General features: G+C 46.6%; 1 protein-coding gene across 3 annotated transcripts in view; it reads left to right on the top strand.

The window, feature by feature from the left end:
- The window catches only part of PRKCB (protein kinase C beta), a 383,605-nt gene that overhangs the window by 196,855 nt on the left and 166,433 nt on the right, over window positions 1–20,317 (top strand). For all 3 annotated transcript variants that reach the window (XM_032243353.1, XM_032243352.1, XM_032243351.1), the window contains one exon: window positions 154–282. In XM_032243353.1, the coding sequence (XP_032099244.1) occupies window positions 154–282 (129 nt within the window). The remainder of the gene's footprint in view (window positions 1–153; window positions 283–20,317) is intronic.

Genomic DNA, 20,317 nt, shown 5'->3' on the forward strand with positions numbered 1-20,317 from the left:
ATCCTGGCAGGCAAGTTGGTCTCAGCCAGTCTCATAGGTCTCAGCTGACTCAAAGGAGGGGAACAGGCAGGGCTCGGAGGTCCGGGGTGGGGCAGATGTCTGCAGCCCCCAGCCTGAGCCAGCCTAAGCCGAATCCCTTCTCTGCCCTCACAGCCTGCATGATGAATGTGCACAAGCGCTGCGTGATGAACGTCCCCAGCCTGTGTGGCACGGACCACACGGAGCGCCGCGGCCGCATCTACATCCAGGCCCACATCGACAGGGACGTCCTCATTGTCCTCGGTAGGTGGCCATGGGGCTCCAGTCGTTCCTGACCTTGCTTGACCCATGTGATTGAGGAGGGGAGGCTGATGGAGGGGTGGGGCGGTCCAGGGAGTAGGGAGGGGATGTGGCACTGCTTCTGCCCCCTGCCTGCCCATGAAAGCCCCTCCCTGCAACAAGGGGGTCCTTAGAAACTGTACACCCTCAAAGCTATGTTCATCAGCACCCAGGCTGAATTGGGTTCAGAGAGGAGACGTCTGAGTTCCTTGGATTTCTAACTTCCACAGGATCCTCCGTTTCCCTTCCCTCCTCATTTCCCACTCTTTTTTACAGTAATTTTTTGGAGTGGGTAGTTGCATTTTCTTTACTCAGATAGCAGAGAAGGGAAGTTTGCTCTTCCCCAAACTTTTCCAGCAGGAAAAATGGAGTCTTGATGATAAGCACCAAATTTGGAGAATATAATATTTTGGGAAGGAGGAGGGTTAGGGGGTGCAATTCAGGGTCTTTCTACATATTTGAAATATTTCTTTCTTGAACCTGATGGTGGCTTTGCTGGTCCATATTATATTATTCTCTACACTTTCTGCATGCCTAAAATATTTCATGATAATTAGAAAACAGGATGATATAGTCTTCTGGGAGATGCAGTGAGAGGAGGGACTGGGGGTGGGGGCTGTCACTCATGTATCCGAGCATTAAAGACATACTTGGCTCTGATATGGAAAGTTCAAGCAAAATTGCAACTCAGTTACACTGGCTTGAGGAATACTCAGCCGTAAGTCCCAGTAAAAACAGCACTGAGCCGGCTGGGAGTGGAGCTAAAACGTTGCAGGAATTTCTTCTCAAAGGCTGGTGACAAACTCCTGTGGACTTTATGTATCTAATGAATATAAACAAGGGTTTATGAGTTGGTAACTCAGGAAATTGATGATGGAAGAGATTGGTTTTGAAAAATTAATCTGTTTCTGAGGCCTCAGAATGGTTCAGTAGCTCTGATGAGCTGAGCCCTGGGTTGGGGAGGGGCTTTGCGTAAACTGTGTAAAAGCTGAAAAATACTTATCCCTGGACAGTATAATTCTTTTAGACTTGAGATTTTGTGAAGCACAGTGAGATTTTGGAAACTGTATTAGGTTTTCCTCCAAGTGGTTGCCCGCCTCCCAGTGGGATGCTTGGGGTTCCCAGGGGAAATCCCGCAGTTTCAGGTTCAAGAAAAGCCAGTTTTCCCCACGGATTGTCTGAGGTTCCCGATGCTGGAGAGACAAAAATAAGACTCTGCTTCCCTCTGGTGTCACTCACTGGAAACTACACTCATTCCAAAGCGTGACTGCAGGCAGCCCACACTTATGGACCGCATGGGATGTGCGGTGCTCTAAACCTTACGTGTTATCTCTTTCAATCTTCACAACATTGCAAAATCTATATTATTCTTGTTTGAGACGGAGTCTTCATCTGTCACCCAGGCTGGAGTGCAGTGGCGCGATCGCAGCTCACTGCAACCTCTATCTCCTGGGTTCAAGCAATTCTCCTGCCTCAGCCTGCTGAGTAGCTGAGATTACAGGCACGCACCACCACGTCTGACTAATATTTGTATTTTTAGTAGAAACGGGGTTTCACCATGTTGGCTAGGCTGGTCTAGAACTCCTGACCTCAAGTGATCCACCCACCTCGGCCTCCCAAGGTGCTGGGATTACAGCTGTGAGCCACAGAGCCCGAACTTCTATTATTCTTGCTTTATGAACAAAGCAGCCGAGGCTTAGAGGAGTTATACTCCAAGAGCTCACACCATTCACGATAATAATAAAACAATAGCTAACATGTACTGAGTTTTTAAAATGTGTTAATCATTGTGAAAAGCACTTACAGGCAGTATCTGATTTACATTTTTTCAGCAACTCAAATGAGGTGAGTTATTATCATTCTGCCCATCAGAAAACACACTTCCTCACCCAGGTCAGTTTGACTCAAAAGTACTGTATACTAGGTTACTTTTTAGCTTAGTTTAGTTTCTCTATGTCCCCACCATGTTTATTCCTTTTGTGGTTTGGCTAGGGTACCTCTTACAGGCATTCCTTAGGAAGTCTTTGTTCTGATGTGGTACAGTACAATGTTTCTTCAAGTTCAAAGTCAAAGTCTTCCCCCGAATCATAGATACGCTGTGACATTTGAGAACCTGGATCACAAGCCCCTGATTCTCAGTACACACCTATAGGAGGTATATCCGTTTGCTATGGCTGCCATAACAAAATACCGCAAACTGGGTGGCTTAAGACAAGACATAAGAAAAAGAAAAAGCAAAGGCCAGGCACAGTGGCTCACACCTATAATCCCAGTACTTTGGAAGACCAACGTGGATGGATCACTTGAACTCAGGAGACCAGCCTGGGCAACATGGCGAAACCCGATCTCTACTAAAAATACAAAAAGTTAGCCAGGTGTGGTGGTACATGCCTGTAATCCCAGCTACTCGGGAGGGAGGCAGGAGGATCATTTGAGCCCGGGAGGCAGAGGTTGCAGTGAGCTGAGATTGCACCACTGTTCTCCAGCCTGGGTGATAAAGCGAGACTCTGTCCCAAAAAACAAAAACAAAAACTAGATCTCACACCTGTAATCCCAGCACTTTGGGAGGCCAAGGCAGGATGACGGCTTGAGGCTAGGAGTCAAGACCAGCCTGGCCAATATAGACAGATCCTGGCTGTATTGAGAAACAAACAGACAAAAAATCCAGACATTTATTTTCTCAGTGTTCTGAGGCCAGCCCTTCTGGAGGGCTCTGAGAGGTCTGTCCCAGCTGCCAGTGGTTGCTGGCAGTCCTTGGTGCTCTCTGGCTTGGAGATGCGTCCCTTCAGTCTCTGCTTCCATCATCCCAGGCACTCTTCACAGTGTAACTCTGTATCCAAAGTTCCTCTTCTTATTAGGACAGCAGTCACTGGATTAGGGCTCACCTTTGTCTAGTGTGAACTCATCCTAACTTGATTACATCTGCAAAATCCCTGAGTCCAAATAAGATCACATTCACAGGTATTGGGGTTAGAATTTGATATGTCTTTTGGGGGGACACAGTTCAACTCATAATGAAGGATGAGGGAGGGGCAGAAGTTGGGGCCCCCTTAAATTTAGGGGCAAAATATCTACATGCTTAGGGCTCTCATCACATGAATTAAATAGCTACCAGTATTTTTTAAAAGATCCACACATATAAAGTTTTTAATATATGATAAAGGTGCCATGGCAACACAAAGGAGAGGGGTTAGAAAGAGTTATCATATGATCCAGCAATTCCACATCTAAATACACACCCAAGAGAATGGAAAACGTACATTTACAGAAACCTGAACAAAAATGTTCATAGCAGCATTATTCATAATAGCTAAAAAGTGGAAACAACCCAAATGTCAATCAGCTGATGAATGGATGAACAAATCGTGGTATGTCCATAGAATGCAATATTATTCTGCCACACAAAAAATGAAGTACTGGCTGGGCGTGGTGGCTCACACCTGTAATCCCAGCACCTTGGGGGGCCGAGGCAGGCAGATTACTTGAGGTCAGTAGTTCAAGACCAGCTGGCCAACATGGTGAAACTCCGTCTCAATTAAAAATACAAAAATTAGCCAGGCATGGTGGTGGGTGCCTGTAATCCCAGCTACTTGGAAGGCTGAGGGATGAGAATCGCTTGAACCTGGGAGGCAGCAGCTGCAGTGAGCTGAGATCGTGCCACTGCACTCCAGCCTGGGCAACAGAGTGAGACTCTGTAGAAAAAAAAAGAAGTACTGATACATGCTACAGCATGGATAAACCTTGAAAACAGTATGTTAAGAAAAGAAGTCAGGCACAGAAGTTCACATATTGTAGGATTTCATTTCTTTGGGATGTTCAGAACAGGCAAACCTATAAAGAGGTTTAATAGCACTTTGTGCTTTTCCAAGTACTTTGACACTGGGCTTAGCTAAAGAAGGGCATGTTGTTGCCACCATAAGAAAAGGAAAACGAAGTCTCAGCAAGGCTGAACTCCTTGACCAGTGTCACATGCAGAGCAGGGGTGAGCATCGGGCCTCTGGCCCCATGTCACAATGCCCTGTGATTGCCCATACGCCATGCTGGGCACAGTCCGTACTCAGCATGGGATTATTGATTGATTGATGATAGAAAAGAGCCCTGGTGCTGTGGCTGAGTTCTGTAAAAATAGAGCCAAGATGGAGATTCTTGATCCAGTGATTTATTGGGCTACTCATGGGAAAAGAGAAGTGAAGGAAGCACGCTTCCTTCCTCAGGCAGGGAAAAAGCTCAGCGAGCATGTGATCTCCTTGGAAGGCTTCTTCAGCCTGGTAACTGGTGGAATTCCTCACCAAGCACTGTATCACAGAGTCAGTCCCACACTGGGGCAAGGGGACTGGTCTGTCATGTTCCAGGTCAGTCAGTGATATGGGATGACTTATGTCTCCTCCAAATTTGTATCTTAAAGCCCCACCCCCAATGTGATGGTATTTAGAGCTATGGTACCTTTGGATGGTAATTAGGGTTAGATGAGGTCATGAGGGTGGGGCCCTCATGATGAGATTCATGGATTTCTAAGAGGAGGAAGAGAGAGAGATCATTCTGTCTCCACCAAGGAAGGATACAGCAAGAAGGTGGCCATCTGCAAGCCAGGAAGTGAGTGCTTACCAGGAATTGAAGCTGCTGGTACCTGGATCTTGGACATTCCAGGCTCCAGAACTGCAAACACAAATGAATGAATGAATGAATGAATGTTGTTTAAGCCACCCAGTCTGTGGTATGATGGCCTCAGTTGACTAATATAGTCAGTCACTGCCGTAGGCTGCTGGGGATGAAGGTGGGAAGGTAGAGTAACCTCCCAGGTGAGGAGGCTTCTGTGCAGTTGAGGGCAGTTATCTGGTCATGGGGATAACTGTAAGCCATTAACAGCCATCACACACAGCAGCCGGGAGATGGGTGCATTGGCCAACATGGAGGGGAGCTGGGCAGGGTCCAACAGCATCCAGGACACTCAAGTTTCCCTTGATCTCCTGACTGTCTTCTTGGTTTCATTGCTGGGACTCTAGCCCCCTCCTCTTTGATCTTGGCCAGACAGATTGAGAGGAGAAAATGCTAAAGGTTGTGTGGGATCCTTCCCAGCAGTGCCAGGCTAGAAGTGGCCTTGTGGTGTCTGTTGAATGGCCCCACCTCATCCAGACCCAAGAATCGTAGTCAGTATTAGGCTTCTCCACTGACCACCAGCCCAGGACACTGCCGTTCGTCCTGAGTGTCATATGCTCTTTGGAAATATCAGCATCTCTAGAGGTGAAAGGTTTTCTGACTTGTCCAGCTACTGAAATTGAGCTCATATGTCATTCTTAGTGTTTTGTCAGGTCAAGAGGAGACTAAATCTGATTAGCTCTCCCCCTTTTCAAAACCCATCAATGGTTTCCCATTGTCTTTATAGCAGACTAAATCTAATATGGCGGTCTCATTCTTTATTCTCTATCTCCTTCCCCTTTCTTTTAATCCTTGGTCCTCTCCAGCCTGCCACACAACACAGGACACCTCTGTGTTCTGTTCTCTGTTTAGAATGTTTGCCATTGCTATCTTCTCTTTTTCTAGCAGTTAAGTCTTCCTCTCGATCTCAGCTCATTTTCACCATCTGAAAAGCTTCCTCTGACTTCTTCCTTTTGTAGACACTCATGGTAACCTCAGCTTGGCCTTGGGAAAGGGGTGATTTTATGTTGGGTTTGATTAGTGTCTGCATTGCACACAAGGTATTAGCTCCATGAGGGCAGGACTGTGTCTTGCCACTCTACCCCCAGCACCTAGCAAGTTGGGCATCACTAAATATTTGTGGACTTAATGACTGTATGTATGAGTGAGAAATCCCTGGAGGATCTTGTTGATAGATACAAAACTTTCACAGATGGCCTCCAGATCAGTGCCTCCTGAACTCAGGTGCTGAAGGTCAGCAGATTGTCCAATTTATACTGTTATTCTCATGGGAGGTAGAACACAACACACAGGAAACCTGAAGTATCAGGTCCAAGGTCAACAGCAAGTGTTACTGGGACTGAGACCCACTTGTTGGAGTCATGACCACCCTTGTTCCCTGGAAAATGTAGAAAAGACACAAAGCAGTGGGACCTGTAGTACCCCAGGAAACCATAATGGACGTCATAATGCCCATACGTGTTATGAGATCAGGCACTACAATGTCCACATCAGAGCGTAAAATGCTCCCAAGGTTTATGAAGCCTGCGTGTTCATGCATGGAACAATATCCCTTTTTTTTTGAGACAGAGTCTTGCCCCGTCACCCAGGTTGGAGCGCAGTGGCACAATCAGCTCACTGCAAGCTCCTGCTGTTGGATTCAAGTGATTCTCCTGCCTCAGCCTTCCAAGTAGCTGAGACTACAGGTGCATGCCACTATACACGTCTTTTTTTTTTTTTTTTTTTTTTGTATTTTTAGTAGAGATGGGGTTTCACTGTATTAGCCAGGATGGTCTCAATCTCCTGAACCCGTGATCACCTTGGCCTCCCAAAGTGCTGGGATTACAGGCGTGAGCCACCACGCCTGGCCAACAATATCTTATTCTACCCTTTTTCAATTCAATATATACCTATCAATGTAACAACTGACATCCATTATTTATACTCCCATCTACATTACAGCCATCTCCAAATGCTTAGTCATGTCCGTCCTCCTATTTCTCTCCCAAAAATTGGGACCGTTCTTAAAGAAAGCAGAGTGAACCTTTTTTTTTTTTTTGACATGTCCTCCTGTAACATGTTTCTCTTTGGAACTCCCATTCAATATTCTTATATTTTGTATGCAGAAACTTTTTAGACTGAAACATCTCCCAGACAGACTTAGGTACTGCCAATATTGTGATATTTAAATCCTTCTCAAGATCTGACATCCACACATCAAAAGAAAAAGAATACCAAAGAGGCCGGGTGTGGTGGCTCACACCGGCATTCCCAGCACTTTGGGAGGCCAAGATGGGCAGATCACTTGAGCTCAGGAGTCCACGACCAGCCTGGCCAACATGGTGAAACCCTGTCTCTACTAAAAATACAAAAATTAGTCGGGTATGGTGGTACAGACCTGTAATCCCAGCTACTCGGGAGGCTGAGGCAGAATTGCTTGAACCCAGGAGGTGAAGGTGACAGTAAACCAAGATGGCATAACTGCACTCCAGCCTGGGAGACACAGTGAATGAGCCTCAATCTCAAAAACAGGCTACTGAGAAAAATTGAAGGTCCCATCTACCTGTATGGGAGATTGCAAAAGAGGTTCTAGAAGCACTCTCAGGAAAAAGGAATCTGATGTTGAAGGTTTGTAGGAGACCCTCTTATTTAAAGAACTGTTGCAAGGCTGGGCACAGTGGTTCATCCCTATAATTCCAGCAATTTGGGAGGCCAAGGCAGGAGGATCACTTGAGCCCAGGAGTTTGAGATCAGCTTGGGCAACATAGTGAGACCCCATCTCTACAAAAAATAAAAAAATTAGCCAGACCTGATGGTGCATGCCTGTAGTCCCAGACACTTGGGAGGCTGAGGTGGGAGGATCACTTGGGCTCTGGAGATGGAAGCTGCAGTGGGCCACCCATGCCAGCCTGGGTGATGGGGTGAGACCCTTCTCAAAAAACAAAAAACAAGAACAAAATGAAAAAGAACCGTTTCAAGGTAAAGAAGGTGTTTGCCATTATGAAGACTCTAATTAGGTGGAAAGAGTACAAGAAAATCCATGAGGGCCTTCATCTGGGCATTCCACTTGGCTGTCTTCCTTCTAAAGCCAATATGGTAGGACAAGACCGGAAGACCAGAGGGTAGTCTTGGGTATATGCCATACCTGAGGGCTAAGGTGGGAGGTGGAGGTAGTTTGGAGTGATTATGTGTTTACAATGTGAGAAAGGTGGCATGTGATAGGTAGGAAGGTAAGATGGACTCTCTAGGTGTTCATTCATTCATTCATTCATTCAAGAAGGGCCTGAGCACCAGCTTGGATCCAGTGATGAATGAAATCTAGTCTCTGCTCTCAGGGAACTCACAGCCTAGAGGGAGAGATAGACATAGATAATTATGTTGCAGTGTGACCGGTAGTGTGATGGTGCCGTGGGAACACACAGAGGGGTGCCTGAATCTTCTAGAAGGAAACCATGGCTAAGTCGAATCTGTCTGTAGTGTGAGAATCATTTGACGTGGCAATATTTGTGTCTGGGCAAAAAAGAAATATAATATGAGCTTTGTTTCCTGAGCACTTACCCCATGCTAGGTGCTTTACATAGGCCAATGAATTAATCTTCCCAGCAATCCTCTGTTGTAGGTACTATTGGCCTTACTTTGCATGTGAGGAAACTGAGGCACAGCGTCAGGTAAGCAACCTGCCAGAAGTCACACAGTGAGTGAGTGGTGTGTCTCAGATTGGAGTCCAGACTGCCTGGCTTCATGGCCCATGGTCTTAGCATGATGCTACATTCCTGGCAGAGGGAACACGTTTAGCAGAATCACTGAGACCACAACTGAAAAGGGCTTGTGGAAACCATTACCTGTTGACTGTGGTGACTCCCTTCCCTATGTTCTGGGATGTAAGCTCCTCCAGAATTTATTCACTTGCTCTCCCAGTCATCAATTCATTCAACAATATTTGTCAAGCTTCTACTGTTTGTCAAACATATTCTAGACCCTTGGGATTCAACAGGAGACAAGAAAAGCCTGTTGCGTGGACAGATGTCACACCTGGGGTCTTGCCAATTACCTGGGACCCTTGGAATATTTGCTCATCTTTCTTCCTTTTATTATTCATGGAGAATCTTCTTTCGGGTTAAGTCACTGCCTTTCAAGATTTTTTCAAGATATGCTGTGTTCACAAATCCCTTTCTTTAATGTGATCTTCTCTTTAGCCCTTTAAGAGTTTGGGAATTGGGAGCAGAGTCAGAATGACCTGAGACTTCCTCTGAGCTGGCTTTCTGCTTGAAAGAGAAAGAGAACTGAGGCCAGGCACAGTGGCTCATGCCTGTAATCCCAGCACTTGGGGAGGCCAAGGTGGGTGAATCGCCTGAAGTCAGGAGTTTGAGACCAGTCTGGCCAACATGGCGAAACTCTGTCTCTACTAAAAATACAAAAATTAGCCAGGTGTGGTGGTGAACTCCTGTAATCCCAGGGGCTGAGGCAGGAGAATCACTTGAACCCGGGAGGTGGAGGGTGCAGTGAGCCAATATCGTGCCACTGCACTCCAGCCTGGGTGACAGAACAAGACCCTGTCTCAAAAAAAAAAAAAAATGGGGAAGAAAAAAGGGCAATGTAAACAAGAAAAAATCCAGATAGCTTAACATTTATTTTTTGTTTACTTTTATTTGAAGTTGGGGGTACATGTGTAGGTTTGCTATATAGGTAAACTTGTGTCATGGGAATTTATGTAATATTGCCTAGCCATGCCACAGTTAGAAAGAAAATGATTATAAACTAGGCTGCTAGGGCCCACTAGGGGGCAGTCTCTGCCTTCGAAGTCATTCCTCCCAGAGGCTCTCCCGAGAGATGCCCCAGTTTGTAAAACCACGGCACTGTCATTGTTCATGATGGAAGGTGTAGCAGAGACCAGCTGGGCTCACTGAGGCCCAGAGTAAGAGTTACTTCTCCAGGTCACACACGGACTGGGGAGAGGACCCAGTTCTGGTGGATCACCTGTCCCTTTTACATTAGTGATTTGTAATTTTTTCCCAAGGCTTTATTTTGAAAAATTTTTGACATAGCAAAGTTGAAAGAATTTTACAGTGGGTACTCATTTTTCCACCACCTACATGCTATCGTTAACATTTTCCACCCTTGCTTAATCACATTTCCATTCATCTCGCTCTCCATCCATCACTCTTATTTTTGACACATTTCAAAGTAAACTGCAGACGTCAATTCAATTTCCCCTAAATACTTCAGCATGCCTGTTATCAATAGAATTCAAAATTTATTTACATTTTTTTTTTTTTTTACTTTTGAGGTGAAATGTACGTACAATGATACATACAAATCTTTTTTTTTTTTTTTTTTTTTTTTTTTGAGACAGGCTGGAGGAGGGTAGTGGTGTGATGGTGGCTCATTGCAACCTTGACCTCCCAGGCTCAATTGATTCTCTCACCTCAGCCTACACAGTAGATTGTACTACCAGCATGAGCCACCACACTTGGCCAATTTTTGTAGTTTTTGTAGAGACAGGGTTTGGCCGTGTTGCCCAAGCTGGTCTTGAATTCCACGGTTCAAGCATTCCTCCCGCTTAGGCCTCCCAAATTGCTGGGATTACAGATGTGAGCCACTGTGCCTGGTGATGTCTTAAGGGTACATGGTTAAGTTTTGACAAATATATATGACTCTGTCATTCTAACTCTTATCAAATTAATTCTCTTTTTTGATGTCACAGTTGCTGTTGAGGATCCAGGAGAAGCTATGAACCAGAGAAATGCCCTTCTGCGGGTAGACACGCATGTCCCCACACACCCCATGCATACCCATGGGCTCTGGCAATTGGGATGCCACTACACCTAAGATCCCTTAGATTACATCATACTTAATAGTTATTCAATTTTTTTTTGAGGAGTTATAATGCAGTAAAGTAGGAAATTTGAAAATTGGAAATTCTTGCTTAAAATCTTTTGTTATGTATTCATTGAAGAGCAAGTTGTCTTTAAAAACTCAACACACCTGCTTTATTTTGCTTTTTTTTTTTTTTAGTATTGTTGTAATGAAGTTCGGTGAAATCACATATCTGTCTATGGAACATCTACTATCTTTCTCAGTATATTACTGATAGTTGTCTTCAAGCCCCTGAGGCCAGGGCAAGGGTCTCTTGCCCATCCTTCCTTCAAAGCCTGTCAGCTTGTTAGGTTGAGGTGAGTGTCTCGGGCAATAAAGTTCTGGGTTACTGGACCTGAGGAGATGTAAGGAAGCTGATGTCTTGCTATTCCATGTTCCTTCTCTTCTTCCCTGATCATTTACGTCTCATGAGAATTATCAAGGCCAGGCCAGCATCTGAGGCCCTCAAGATGTGCTGGGTGCAGTCATTGCTCCCAAGTGTCTAAGGAATTGCATTGAAGTGGGCACTGCCGGAATCTGCAGGGCTGTGACTTGTGGCTGCCTTTGGGGACAGTGGTCCAGCAATGTCTATTAAAATATGTATACATAGGCCGGGCGCGGTGGCTCACGCCTGTAATCCCAGCACTCTGGGAGGCCGAGGTGGGTGGATCACGAGGTCAAGAGATCGAGACCATCCTGGTCAACATGGTGAAACCCCGTCTCTACTAAAAATACAAAAAATTAGTGGGGCATGGTGGCGTGTGCCTGTAATCCCAGCTACTCAGGAGGCTGAGGCAGGAGAATTGCCTGAACCCAGGAGGCGGAGGTTGCGGTGAGCCAAGATCGAGCCATTGCACTCCAGCCTGGGTAACAAGAGCGAAACTCCGTCTCAAAAAAAAAAAAAAAAAAGTATACATATGAACATGTTGACTCTCATGTTTTCCTTTAGGAAATCTATTCTGTTAAAATGAAACATCAGCATGCAAAGAAATAAGGTCTAGAACAAGCATGTGTATTGATATTTTCTTTGAGATTGCAAGGAAACATCAGCCTCATGAAGGGGCACCCATTTTCTGTGGTAGTAGGCAGTTGTTGAAAACATTGAATTAGGCCGGGCGCGGTAGCTCATGCCTGTATTCACAGCACTTTGGGAGGCTGAGGAGGGCGGATCACTTGAGAGCAGGAGTTTGAGGCCAGTCTGACCCATATGGTGAAACCCCGTCTCTACTAAAAAAGTACAAAAAATTAGCTGGGCGTGGTGGTGCATGCCTGTAATTCCAGCTGCTCTGGAGGGTAACCCACAAGAATCGCTTGAACCCTGGAGATGGAGTTTGCAGGGAACAGAGATCAGGTCACTGCACTACAGCCTGGATGACAGAGTAAGTCACTGTCTCAAATAAATAAATAAACAAAACATTAAATTAAAATGAGAAAATGAGTATGTGGGGCTTCTGTTGAGCTAGTGATGTTCTAATTTTTGATATGGGAACTGGTTAGATAGGTGAATTCCCTTTGTGAGAATTCAAGCTGTAAAATTATGATTTATATACTTTTCTGTAGATATACTTCCTATATTTTTATTATTTAAAAGTTTGTGATAAAAATTCTAAATAATTAAAATTTTTGCCACAGATTTTGGTCTGAAGCAGAGGTTGGCAAACTGGCCTGCTGCCTACTTTTTATAAATAAAGTTTTATTGGAACACAGCCATACCCATTCATTTACATATTGTCTATGGCTGCTCTTGTGATACAATGGCAGAGTTCACTGCGTAGTTGTGACAAAGCTTATACAACCTGCCAAATGTAAAATATTTGTTCTCTGGCCTTTGCTGAAAACATTTGGCAGTCCTTGAACTAGAGTGAAGGGTTAGGTTGCATAAAAATATATTTAGTATGATCTCATTTTGAAGAAATAAGCAACAGCAACAGACTCCTCCTATGTGTGCAGTTTTGTATGCGTGAAGAAAGTTGTGGAAGGATACCAACTAGGCTGTAAATATTGGGATCGCAGCAGGATTGGGAATGGAGAGGCTGTGGAGGGGAGGGGGATTGTGTTGTATCTTTATAGTTTTTTTACATGTTTCTCTGGTTGATTGAAATACGTGTCACTTTCGCAATTTTTGAAAAATAAAAACAAAAATCTCCAAACAGGAAAAATGAATAGAAATAAATGGTCTCAACAAGAGCAGCAGAAAAAAATGAATGGATAACGCCAATGACGGGATGTTGGTGGCTTGAGGAGGGTTGCTGGGTGGTTCTCAGCTTGAGCAGAGCTGGGCCCAGGCCCTGTCTGGGTATTTTTGAGTCTGTATTGTCACTAGCTTCCATCTTGTATAGCATCTGCCTTGTGAACTGGGCCTGTTCTCCGAGCTCCATGTGTTTGGTGTTTTTTGCTTTCTTGCAGCCTGGTCGCTAGCATCATCCTTGCTGAGTCGCATGTGTCCTGGGAACCACGTCTTCTCCTCTGTGCCTCTTGCTTGCCAGGTCCACACTAAACCACCCTCTGCCTTCCCAGACCCTCCCCACCTCTGAGTCTGAGTTCTTTGACTTCAACTTCAAACACTCTGGTGCCTTCCAATCCTGTTTCCCATGGGCTGTGGCTTCCCAACCCTCAATTTCAGTTGGGGATGATTTTTCTTTTTCCAGAAATTACTGTGGGCCCTGGCTGCTCTAGGTGTGGCCCAAGGACCTGCTGCATCACATAGGCAGGTGGGAGCTTGTTAGCAATTTGGGATCTGGGAGCTTGTTAGCAATTCAGGATCTCAGTTTCCCCTCCAGGCCTGCTGAATCAGAATCTGCATTTTAACCACATCCCCTGGGGATCTACATGCACTGTGTAACGTTGGAGTTGGTTCTGCTGCAGAGGACCGCGGTGAGGCGGGAAGAATGCATCTTTTCCACTAGATGGCAGGCCTTACCCACATTCTGCTCCTGCGCGGACTGCCACAGGTGGACGTGCCAGGGGCGATGTGAACCTCCAGCCCCATGCTGGCCATGGCATCTCATCAGTCACGAAGCTTGGGTGTTAGTCCCGCCAGGGCCGGAATCCTCTTTCATTGGTGACCTGCACCTACCTGCGTGTCCTGGCCTGAGCCGTTTGTGTAAAGTGACCCAGAGCCTTTCTTTCTTCCCTGCCTTGCCTTTGTCCCCTACCACCTGGAAGGAGAAGGCATGTCTCTGGGGAGCTTCCTAGTCATTAGCCTCTGTGTTGCTTTTCTGGATGGCTTGCCGCAAGTTGCCGCTAATTATAAGCCAATGTGGTCTGTGATTACAGGGGTTTTGCATGGGCTTTGGAGTCAGGTCTGGGTTTGAACCCTGCCTTTCTCACTCCTTCAACAGGTATTTGTCGGGGGCCTCCCGTGTGCTGGGCACCGCTTACAGGCAAGGCCCCTGTGCTCATGGCCTCTGCCTTCTTTCTAATAACGGGAGATGAAGAGGAAGCAAACAAAACACTTTCAGAAAACAGTAAAGACTATTAAGGAAATAAAATAAAGCAGCATGATGTGATAGAGGGTGGCCAGCAGGCTGAATGTGATTAGCAGGGATGATGGCATTTAGTTGAGACCTCAGTGACCAGCAGGAGGGAGCCAGCTTGCTGAAAATTCCAGGGAAGAGCATGCCAGGCAGAGGGAACAGCAGAGGCAGAGGCTGGAGGGAAGCAGGAAGCAGCAGGCTTGTGCATGACAAGAGATGACAGCAAGTGGGTGTGACTGGAGCCTGGGGCCGGGGAGGGGTGGGTGATGCTAGAGGAAAGACAGGGAGGGCCAGTTAGTCTTTGCGAGCCCCACGGTGGGCTTGGTTTCTTTCTCCGTGCAGGGAAATTTAGATCCCGGGAGTATCTGAAGGACATCATGCAAGGTCAGTGTGTTTAGACCCCACAACCACCCAGTAGGGGCGGTCATTTTATTTTTCTCATTTTACAAAGGAGAAAACTGAGCCTTAAAAAATCTGAGGTTGGTGTGGTGGCATGCAGCTGTAGTCCCAGTTCCTCAGGAGGCTGAAGCAGGATGATCAGTTGAGGCTATGAGTTTGAGACCAGCCTCAGCAACACAGCAAGAAAAAAGTCTTAAAAATTAGCTGGGCATGGAGGCATGCACCCGTAGTCATAGCTACTTGGGAGGCTGAGGTGGGAGGATGACTGGAGCCCAGGAGTTGGTGGCTGCAGTGAGCTATGATCGTGCTGCTGCAGTCTAGCCTGGGTGACAGAGCGAGGCCCTGTCTCTCCCTCTAAAAAAAAAATGATAAGAATTTGAGTACCCGCCTCTAGTCACTAATGCAGTGCATGGAGGAGGCTGGATTTGCACCCCAGGTCCATCTGTCTGGCAGGTTCTAACATATTAGGCCAGATGTTGCAAAGATACAGTTTAAGACTATGAGACATTGGAAAATAAGAAACAACCAACCAGTGTGCTAGCCGGGGGAGAGGAAGGAGATGGTTCAGCGTTGGTAGTTCCCGTAGTCCTATCCTGTAGTGTCCTTAGGGCACAGATTGGGAGTAGTTTAGTCTCAAGAAAACCTTCTTTTTTTTTCTTTCTTTTCTTTTCCACTTTCCCTTTCCCTTAATTTTCTTTTTCTTTTTTGAGGCGGAGTCTCAGTCTGTCACCAGGCTGGAGTGCAATGGCATGACCTCAGCTCACTGCAACCTCCACCTTCAGGGTTCAAGCAATTCTCCTGCCTCAGCTGGGACTACCAGCGCCTACCACTACGCCTAGCTAATTTTTTGTATTTTTAATAGAGACGGGGTTTCACCATGTTGGCCAGGCTGGTCTTGACCTCCTGACTTCATGATTCACCTGCCTTGGCCAAGACCTGCTTTTCATTTGCCTGTTGCCCCAGAACTGTGAGGTCAGAATATTTCTTGTGATTGGAGTTCAGAGAAGGGAGGGAGCAGTGGGCTGCAGGCACTCCACGTGCCTCCCTGGAGAAGGCAGGATGGGCACAAGGTAGAAGGGTGAGGGAAAGAAGGAGGGCCAGTGGTTGATGCCCACTGAGTACTTGCCATGAGCCTGGCACAGTGCTAGGTATTGTGGGGGCACAAAAGCCTGTGCGAGATGCATCCCAGCACCTGAGTAGCGTTGTTGTCTGATTGGGGTTCATCTGCTTTACTGCTACCAACAAAACCAAGGGACGGACGCCTCTTCCTGAGAGTAACCATCAGGCACTGGGCGAAACACGTTGCTCAGCCATCTTGTGTAATCCTATCAACAACCTGTAGTCCCAGCTACTTGGGAGGCTGAGGTGGGAGACAGTGATGGCATCTCCATTTGACAGATGGGGAAACTGAGACACAGAGAAAGAGGTTAAATAACTTGCCAAAGTCACACAGCTAGGAAGCTGTGGAGCTGGGACTTGACTCTAACTATGTCATTTCAGATAATTATGGACACCATCTTATCCTGCTGCTAATTACATCAGTAGAGTGGTGATGGTGCATGATGTTAGCAGCAGCCACTTTCCCCTTCCCCTTCCCCTTCCCTTCCCTTTCTTTTTCTTTCTTTCTTTCTCTCTCTTTTTCTCTTTCTCCCCTCTCTCTTTCTCTCTCCCTTTCTCTCTTTCTTTCCTTCCTTCTTTCCTTCTTTCCTTCCTTCCTTCCTTCCTTCTTTCTTTCTTTTTTTCCTTCTTTCTTTCTCTTTCTTTTCTTTTCTTTTTCTTTCTTTCTCTTCCTTGACAGTCTTGCTCTGTCCCCCAGGCTGAAGTGTAGTGGTATGATCTCAACTCACGGCAACTTCCACCTCCCAGGTTCCAGCGATTCTCCTGCCTCAGCCTCCTGAGTAGCTGGGACTACAGGCATGCACCACCATACCCAGCTAAGTTTTTTGTATTTTTAGTAGAGATGGGGTTTCACCATGTTGGTCAGGCTGGTCTCAAACTGCTGACCTCAAATGATCTGCCTGCCTTGGCCTCCCAAAGTGCTGGGATTACAGGCATGAACCACTGCACCTGGCCACAGCCACCTTTTCTAAAACTTTTCCAAATGCCTGACTTTTTCTAGGAACTCTACAAGCATTCCTTCGGCTAATCCTCCTAACAACTTTTGCTATTACTATAGTCCTTCTCCCCATTACACAGGTGAGGAAACTGAGACTTTGCTTCATATGGCTCCATTTTCCCCAATACTTTCTGCTGCCTGTTTTGCTCCTTTGGGAGTATGAGAGTTAGTGTTTGCGGGACTGTGAGGTTGAAGATGATAATATGTCCTCAAATTGACCTCTCTTTTTGCAGAAAGGCAGATTTCATTGGCCAAGACCTGCCCAAGAGGCTGGCTAAATTCCTAGGTTGTGAGAAGCAGGCAGATGGAGAGGCTTTCTCTCCAAACTTAGCACCAGGGAATGGGTTATGTGAATCTGGTATAAGCGGTTAAGGGACCTGCACCCTTAGCCACTACCCTGGCACACCCGGGACCTGCACCTTTAACCACTACCCTGGCACACCTGGGACCTGCACCTTTAACCACTACGCTGACACACCCGGGACCTGCACCCTTAGCCACTACGCTGGCACACCCGGGACCTGCACCCTTAGCCACTACCCTGGCGCACCTGGGACCTGCACCTTTAACCACTACCCTGGCACACCTGGGACCTGCACCTTTAACCACTACGCTGGCACACCCGGGACCTGCACCCTTAGCCACTACCCTGGCACACCTGGGACCTGCACCTTTAACCACTACCCTGGTACACCTGGGACCTGCACCCTTAGCCACTACCCTGGCACACCTGGGACCTGCACCTTTAACCACTACGCTGGCACACCCGGGACCTGCACCCTTAGCCACTATCCTGGCACATCCGGGACCTGCACCCTTAGCCACTACCCTGGCACATCTGGGACCTGCACCTTAACCACTACCCTGGCCTGCCTCCTTGAGTGCCCAAGGGCAGCTAGAGCTAGTAGAATTGAGAATATCTAGAAGCTGAGAGAGAGGGGGGGATAAAATCAAGTTCATAGCAGCATCCTGAGAAAGTGTTCTCACTTAAAAATGAAAAGATGCTCACAGAGTATTCAGGTTACACTGGAAAACTCCAGATACAAGGTGATTTGTGCACATGGCAGGAAGCAGAATCAACTTCCCACCTTAGCATCGTGGGTGCTGAGCCCACAAGTCCCCTGTGCCACTCAGGGAATCACAGTCACTATGAGCATCATGGAATAAGGGATTTAGTGTACATGTCAGACCTTATGCAAGCTTGGAGATGTTGGAGACGGGAAGGACTGGAGGGTGAATTGAGAATCAGAGAAAGAGCAGTGGTGCAGGTGGACAAGCTGGAGTTGGTAGGGGATCCAAGAAGCCAAGCATGTTGAGCTGCTGACATAGATATTAATGAATTTCGTGAAGCTTCTGCCGGGCGTAGTGGCTCACGCCTATAATCCCAGCACTTTGAGAGGCTGAGGCAGGTGGATCACCCGAGATCGGGAGTTCGAGACCAGCCTGACCAATATGGAGAAACTCTGTTTCTACTAAAAATACAAAATTAGCGAGGCATTGTGTCTCATGCCTGTAATCCCAACCACTCGGGAGGCTGAGGCAGGAGAATCGCTTGAACCTGGGAGGCAGAGGTTGCAGTGAGCCGAGATCATGCCATTGCACTCCAACCTGGGCAACAAGAGCAAAACTCCATCTAAAAAAAAAAAAAAAACAAAAAAAAAAAACAGAAAAAGTAAAAAGAAGCTTCTACAGGCACTGGTTTCACCCCTTGGGTAAACCAGTACGAGTATGTTGACAGCCTTCCACTTATTTAAAGATGGTTTAGAGGTGTCCCAGAATCTTTTAATTCCCAAGTGAGGCAGTCCAACTCCTTCAGCCATTTGCTCTCTAATCCCTAATCTACAGTCTACAACTTTAAACACGTGACAGGGTCGAGTATGCCATCACTGATGTCAACCTGGAACTCTTCCTAGACAGCACTCCAGTTGGAGTAGCTTCCTTATAAAGCAGGGTACCCAGAGTGAAAGAGAATCCTCCTGTGTTGCTGAGGAGAGAAGGATTGTCACTTTCCTTGTTCTAGATCAGCTGCTTTCAAACCTTTCAGCTTGCAGCCCATCTAGGCTTTATATAACACACACACACACACACACACACACACACTCTCTCTCTCTCTCTCTCTCTCTCTCTCACTCTCTCTCTCTCTCTCGCTCTCCCCCTCTCTCCCTCCCTCCCTCTCTCTCTCTCTTTCTCTTTCTGCACAAACAAGCACACACTCACAACCAAACCAAATGCCATGAATTAATGCTTCCCTCTACTTATGCTGGCCACACACTCTGATACATTCTCCTCTCTTTTGTGGCTCTCTTTTCTGTTCATTTCCATTCTATTTCCTTTCAGAAACCCTTTAAAGAAAATGCTCTTACTCTGCAAATTGATTTCACTAACCATTGGCAAATGTGTCATGACCTGCTGCTTGAAAAACACTGTCCTAGACAACAAAATTCTCTTTCTGCATCCAGGTGACAGTACTCTTTAGGGGGTTGTGGGTACCACTAGCCACATCACACTGTTGATTTATCAGGTGCTGCTAGCCTGCAGGTCATCCCATGTCCTTGCACAGATTTTGTTTCGTTTTTTTGGCTCCAAGATGAACCCTGATGCATTTCATCTTGTAGGGTTTGCTCTTTTGCTCCATGGCCAGGCTGTGAGAGCTTTTGGGTCTTCCTGTTCTTGTGCTGAGTGTCTTCCAGACATCGCCTTCCTCACACCGTTCTTTGTACCACTTGTTCTGCCCTGGTTACTTTTGAAAAGATAGTTTATTACTTATGGTTCCCAAGAGGAGCAGACGTGCCGCTCTACGCAAGGCCGCACAGGGAAGCAGCACTGTCTGCCAGGAGGCAGAGGAAGCAGGAAGATAATGTGGCAGGAGCCTTTGCTGCTCTTTCTGTGAGAAGGAGCAAGTGAGGCAGTGAAAGCAGGCTTAGGGCTGGCTGGTTTGAATGATCTCAGCAAGCTCTGAGTGTAGGGGCTGGCTCTCTAGTTGCCTGGTAACTGATACCTGGTGCTTTTACCTGGGTTGATTAGCGTAGGCTAGCTCAGAGCGTAAGAGCTCCCGTGAAGGAGGTGATTGGAGGTTTGGGCTTTGGACTGGTTAGTTTGCATATGAAAGGTAGGCTTGCAGGTAAGTTCTTTACTGTCTCTAAGAATGGGCTAGCCTGGGGACGGACAGTTTCTCCAGAGTCAGCAAAAGGCTCCAAGGCACCAAAGCATCAGAAATACAGAAAATAGAGCCAGGTGCAGTGACTCATGGCTGTCATCCCAGAGACTCAGGAGGCTGAGGTAGAAGGATCACTTGAGGCAACGAGTTTGACACCAGCCTGGGCAACCTAGTGAGGCCCCTGTCCCTAAAAAAAAATTAAAAATAAAATTATCCAGGCATGATAGTGCAGCATGCCTGTAATCTCAGCTACTCAGGAGGCTGAGGCAGGAGGATCACTGAGCTCAGGAGTTCAGGGACCCTCTCTGTAAAAAAAGAAAGAAAGAAAGAAAGAAAGAAAGAAAGAAAGAAAGAAAGAAA

Source organism: Sapajus apella, unplaced genomic scaffold (assembly GCF_009761245.1).
Source record: "Sapajus apella isolate SASKATOON/1434 unplaced genomic scaffold, GSC_monkey_1.0 scaffold51, whole genome shotgun sequence".
NCBI classification, from domain to species: domain Eukaryota; kingdom Metazoa; phylum Chordata; class Mammalia; order Primates; family Cebidae; genus Sapajus; species Sapajus apella.